This window comes from Hevea brasiliensis, chromosome 15 (genome assembly GCF_030052815.1).
Source record: "Hevea brasiliensis isolate MT/VB/25A 57/8 chromosome 15, ASM3005281v1, whole genome shotgun sequence".
Classification (NCBI taxonomy): Eukaryota; Viridiplantae; Streptophyta; class Magnoliopsida; order Malpighiales; family Euphorbiaceae; genus Hevea; species Hevea brasiliensis.
This window is the reverse complement of record NC_079507.1, coordinates 51,752,537-51,759,168: the sequence shown is the minus strand read 5'-3', so window position 1 is coordinate 51,759,168 and position 6,632 is coordinate 51,752,537. Positions and strand designations below refer to the sequence as shown.

Sequence of the window (6,632 nt, the reverse complement as noted above, 5' to 3'; positions counted from 1 at the left end):
TATTAATTAAAATATATAAATTTAAATAAGTTCTGTTAACTACGTTTAAAATAAATTTGATTAATTAAAAGTAATTTTTAATTAAATTTGATAATAATTTAAATATTAAAAATATTAATTATGTTCAAATTTAAATAAGATAATTTTTACAAGGTCCTGCCCTTCGCACCACCTCTTCGAATTTCAAAGTCTCAAATCAAATCTTGTCCTCTTCCTTTGAAGATTTGAACTATAAGTGCTACCTCCACCGTAAGGACGAAGTGCTGAATTAAGACCAAGTAATAAACAAATGGAACACTAATAAACCTCTTCATATTATTGTGTATTCACAACCCGGAATAAGACAGGTAGTCACAAAAGCAGAGCTAGACAAGACAAATATGAATGAGATTTTAACACAACCAATAAACTAAAAAAAAAAAAAAGTGTGAGAAAGAAAGAAGCATTTTGTCCAGGGGAGAATAATCCATCTTCTCCTCGTAAACAGTCTCCCTCCGCAAAGTCAATCCAGAAACAAGTAATAATTCTATACATCGGCGTGAGTAAAAGGATAGGTCACCGACCAAGCCAACTTCTCTGGGACTGGACTTCTCCATCATTCATCAGCTTATCCAACACTATGTTCAGATCAACTGATTCACCATTCTCTGTCAATTTCCTAACAGTTGCTCGAACATGTTCTCTTGGAAATCCCATGTTAGTCACTTTGTCAACCACATCATCAATGGGAACCCTGTTTCCAGTTCCAGAAGAACTAGAGCCACCACCAACCCCAGAAGCAGTAGGTAATGCTTGTGGTAATATCCGAGCAGTGGGAAGCTGAGGGTACCCACTTCCACCACTGTGAGACATAGCAAGGGAAGAGAGCTGTTGTGGTTTCATTGGAGGGTTGCTACCATACTGAGAAGGTGGTCCGCCATGAGGATATGGCTCAGCAGAACCAGAAGGTTGGCCATATCCAGCTGAAAACCCAGAACTTGGTCTACTGGATGGTGGTTCAAATATGTGAGAAGGAGCCCCATAAAACTGCGGGGAAGGAGGAGCCCCACTAGCTGGCTGAGAGGATGACTGGCGTAAGCTTGATGGGTAACTCTGAGAGGGAACATAAGGTGCCTCTTCAGGATGGTGACATACTGAAACTGAAGGTTGAGGCATCTGGGGTGGCTGAGAGTACTGTGGTTGAGGGGAAAGTTGATATGATTGATGCGGTGGTCCTGCACGAGAGGGTTGTGACTGCTGTGATGGAGATACCTGGTATTGTGGATTTGGAGGTTCTTGTGTTTGACCAGGCGGTAAATAGTAAGGCTCTCTCTGAGGGACAGAGGTAATCTGACTCTGTGGCAACTGGTTTGAAGGTTCTTGCGTTTGACCAGGTGGCAAATAGTAAGGCTCTCTCTGAGGGACAGAGGGAATCTGACTCTGTGGTAACTGGTTTGGAAGTGGAGCGGGAGGTAGCAAATTCTGTTGGGTAATAGGTGGTGGAGGGACAGCAGGAGGAGGAACAGGAACAGGAGGAATGAACTGCGGAAAAGTGATGGGAGGAAGCTGTTGGTGAGACTGTGTAGCGGCAGATGCTGCTTGTTGCAGCTGATGATGAGATTGTGGAGGGGCAGATGCTGCTTGCTGCACAGTGTCCATGTGCCCAGAGTTTTTGGTTTCCGATTGTTGCCGGTCTCCCTTAGACACTTGCATCTTTGTAAGTTGCAACTGAGCCTCAACTATTTCCTGCTTCTCCTTTAAAAGATGTACCCCTGTTTGCACCTGCATGTTATTGATGACAAACAACCACGCACAATACAGTGATCCACAAATATGGTATAAATGCAACCTTAGAATCCACTTATAAATTATGCTCTGATCACCCACACAAAGAAAAGTAAAACTCTTTATGAAACCTTGGTTTCATGAAAATATGAACATTTATTTACACCTCATCAAGGATTTTATTTATTTATTTATTTATTATTTTTTTTTTCATCAAGAGGCCTATTTTTATGACACTTCCTAGGTTCACCTATTTGGATGTAATTTTTCAAACCTAATGCAGCTCGCTATTATTAGAGAACTTTTGTTTTAGTAGCAAAAGCTGCAAAACTGAAGCATTCAATAATGCAGCAAAGGCCTATAACTCAATAGGAAGTATGTTCCTAAGAATTCAATTTCTTGTAACTGACGAAGGATTGTCAAACACCCTCCCACCCAAGAATAAAAAATGTAATTCTGTTCATTTTTTTCTTTTTAACTCTTAATAGAGATAAAGGTGCTGGTGAGATGAACTAGAAAGCTCTTAATCTCTACAGTGATTCACTTGATATGTTTTAATCATATTCCAAGGATGCTATAATGCATGCCAATAACCTAGTTATTTTCTACACCACATCCTAATCAATGAAAGGGAAAAAAGAACGGCCAAATGAGTTTCTACCATCCAAAGAATAATATAAGTGTTGGACTAAGGGGGGTGTTTGGTTCAACTGTAGGATGTAGCAAACAGTTGATAGGCATCCAAATAGCTGTTCTAACCTGTTTGGCATAGTTATTAAAGGGGCGCCTCGGACTCAAAGCTCACTAGGATCCAACCCTAGCTACCTCATGCTCCTAAACGTGCGCTTTTGTTCTAGACATAAGGCTTTGGAAAGGCATGCTTTTATATTTTCACTTTTGGCGAGCACTTCCATAGGCAAAAAACACTATCATTTAAAATTGATATTTATAGATCTATCAAAATTCCATATTGACACACTAGAAAGTTTTCGAAATGAATATCGTTGGTGATGACTAGTAATCAAAATCTCATCAAACCAGCACACCCAAGATCGCAAACCTACTATATTTCCATTTTCAACACTACCACTCTCTTGTTATCTTTTTTGTTAAAATATATATATATATATATATATATATATATATATATTGCATCTACACTTATTTCAAGATATATGCCAAAAGAAAAAAGAAAAACATCATCCACTAACTTGAAAACTAATACTACATTAGTTCTTAAAGATAAGGAAGATGATGAAGATATTGATTTTGAAAATAAGTATCATGAGGATGAAGGTGTTTATGATTGCTTGACTTTAGTTTTGAGACATTAAAAGATTATTCAAGTTTCAATATATTAGTTTAAGCTTTTAGTAGTTATTTTTATTTTATTTGGATTATAAAATTATTATTACTTGAATATTTATTAGTTATTATTATTTTTTAATTTCATGTTATTTGAAATTTGATGGAATATTCACATTTATTTGACTATTATGGATTTTTTATTTTTGTTTATTTTAATTTATTTTTTTTACTTTTGTGCCTCACTTCACTCAAACACGCGTCTGTGCTTTGTGCCTTGCACCTAGGCTTCCAGACCTCTTGGTGCCTCAGTGCGTCTTGAGCCTTTAATAACTACATTGCTTGGTAAACCCTTTAAAGAAAAACAACTGATAGCTGGTAAAATGCCTATTAGCTACATTTTGTATCAGTTTTATAATTAGAGTTGTTCATAACTGCAATGAAATCTTTTTATTATTTGACAAAAATATCCCTGTATTTAATGATCATGATTTATCATGCAGCTATACCCATTTTTATCCATAATCTTTTGTAATTTGTTTTTCGTTGAACAACGTAGCTCAATAGAGCTAAGAAACACAACCAAGAATGAGCCACTCCAATTTCATCATGCTAGAACTCAATTTCATCATGTTGGAGCTTAGGAATAAATGATATAATATTATAATTAATAATTATATATTTGTTTCATTGAACCGATAAGTAATTTTTTATTTCTTCTTATATTATTGAATTACATTTTTTTACTATTTATTTTTTACTATAATAAATTAATAATTTTATATTTATTTTACTAAGAAAGTAATTGGGTTTAAAAATAATAATAATAATAATAAAGTTAAATGACATAATTAATATAATAAATTAAGAATTATATATTTACTTCAACATTAATATAAATTATAAGTATACCCTTATTAGTCATTTTACATATTAACAGTAACAGTTAAATATAATTTTACCAAATACTTAATATAAATAGACTAACACCAGCTATCAGTTATCAGCTATCGACTAACAATAACAGTTATCAACTATCAGCCATTAATTGTATCCAACTGTTAAATCAAACAGCCCCTAAGTATGCCCATTACAACATAAGCAAGAACATACATGACTATTAGACAGATTAGATATAAGCACATAGATTACATAATGTTCATGTCACTAAAATCTTCCATCATTATTTGCCAGTCACTTGAAGATGAGCACCATAGATAGGCTTTTAGTTTCAAGTGACCAGACACCATATCTTGGTATACAAAGTAGAGAACTAGAAATGGAATAAAAATTCTGTTATGACATTTTAAACAGTGACCTTATGACATTCAATATCCACTGCGTGCATCTAGTTCAACCTAAGGTACTAAATACGAAGCCAGCTTGAATGTTAAGCAAATAATGAATGGAGAATCAACAAAACATGTACCTCTCTCAAAATGTTCTCCAGGTGTCTCATTTTCCCATCTGTGCTTCCATGATTGTTTCCAATGGACAGCTTCAAATCATCCACAGAATTCTCAAGATGGCGGGTTCTGCTCTCCAGTTGTGTCAGTCGTGCACTGACACCTTCCAGAATATGCACCAAATTATCAGCATATTTCTTCATCGATTTATCAATTTCAGACACTATTGCTACATCAGAAGCATTTTGATCCTTCTCAAAAATGACACTTGCAGGTTCAATAGAGTCCACAGAACCATAATTCTGTATGGAAAATTATAGCAGCATAAGCTTATGAAAGAATAATTTTTTATTTAAAAAAAAAAAAAGAATCAACTTGAGAAACAACAAACAAATAGCAATAGGATTGAATTACTTCCCCAAAAAACAATCTTTTGAGCCAAGATGGGAAGGAAGAGAAAAGCTCAACCAGGACATTTATAACATATGTAGATTTAAGCAAAGTAATGGAAAGTACTTAAAACAAGCATTTGGGCTTTTAGGCTTGTAGCTGGCTGTGCCCTGTGAATGAGACAATGAGAAGAGTAAAAACCAGTGAAAGCAACTGCATACACTTTTTGATGGCGCTGCCAGGGGACCTGGGTACACAAACTCCCTCCTCCATGGATTGGTCATAACAAATTAGCCTCACTTGTTTTATTTGGAAGCAGATCAATTCAATTTTCAGCTATACTATCACTACTAGAATTGTGATAAATAGAGCAACAAAGTACCCCTCTGTTTTTCTGCATAATACATTTGACAACAAAAAGAGACTAGGAAGCAAGCAACTAATGCAACTAGACAGATTGGTATCTTACCAATTCATCAAATTAAAACCAAAAAGTTGGTTTATCTCCAAAAGTTTGCTCCCTATTTACAAAACAATTCAATACAAAACCCATCCAGAAACGCCAAAATACTAAGCATTATCACCACCTGATTATGAACTAAAATTAAAGTCCCTCAACAAAATAGACACTTTGTTTAAAACTTTACCAGATTATATTAAAAAAATGAAAAAAAAAAAAAGTAATTTGATCCAAACACAACCCATTTGGACCATAAAAACCCTTACTCTGATAGGCATGGCAGCAGAATTGTGAACGGTATTAGATTTAGAATCAGCGGGATTCCAAACCCTAGAGGCAGAAGTTGGAGCTCCGAGACCAGCAAGGGAAGAGTCAAGACTCGAAGCAATAGAACGAATCGGCTGAAAATTGTAACTGGGAACGATCTCCTCCTTCCTAATCCCATTATCACCAGCACTTCCAATGATGGAACTAGTATTGGAATTATATTGACTCTGGTGTTGACTGTCTTCCTGGGGAGGATTCATCAGATCAATAAAATCTCTGCTGGCGGTGGTGGTGGTTTGCTTGGGGAAAGAAGACGAGGGTGATTGATTTGAGGTTGAAGAAGAGGTCAAATCCATTATCTGCTTGTCCATAAACTGAGACGTGTTCATCTATGAACAAAGAAGTGTTCAATATTAGGGATTGAGAATTGTGGAGTAAGGGTTGGATTTCTTACTTCGTCTCGACGAAAACAACCTCACGCTTTCTGGTTTCAGCGCTTTAATAATATTTTATGTAGCATTAAATTACTGTAGCAATTAGCTTTGCTTAGTCCACATTACTCGTTCAGCTGCTTAGAAAAAATTACTATCGCATATGAAATTATATATTTTAAATTTCAGAAAAAAAAAATTGACATTTTGAAGTATTGTAATTTGGCTGTCTATATTGGCAATTTTTATTTAATTAATATGTTTTTAATTTAAATTTTATTAAAATATTGTAATGATAATCCTATTAAAATTACGTCTTTATTATATGTCTAGTTTGAATTGATTCAATTGTTAAATACATTTATTCATCGGATAGAATGAGGTTGATTCCATGCTCCTTTAATTTCTACAAAAAAAAATTGTTACTATATATTAAAAGAGTATAATATTTTTTACTTTTTTTTCTTATAAACTGTCGAAATATTAAAATCAAGATTTATACACTTATACATGTATAAAAAACACAACTTTACTTATATCATATAGCCACATATATAATCACATCATAATAGATGAACTATATATGTAGATTTTACAATCTAAATATAC

At 34.5% G+C, this 6,632-nt stretch overlaps 1 protein-coding gene across 1 annotated transcript; it reads right to left on the bottom strand.

Moving 5' to 3' along the window:
* Positions 1-282: 282 nt before the first annotated feature.
* Positions 283-6,121, bottom strand: LOC110632362 (uncharacterized). Its single transcript, XM_021780570.2, has 3 exons — positions 5,592-6,121; positions 4,499-4,777; positions 283-1,761 (listed from the first exon to the last, which is right to left on the bottom strand). Exons 1-3 carry the CDS (start codon positions 5,979-5,981, stop codon positions 556-558), a joined length of 1,875 nt encoding a protein of 624 aa, XP_021636262.2. The 5' UTR covers positions 5,982-6,121; the 3' UTR covers positions 283-555.
* Between the last annotated feature and the right edge of the window lie 511 nt (positions 6,122-6,632).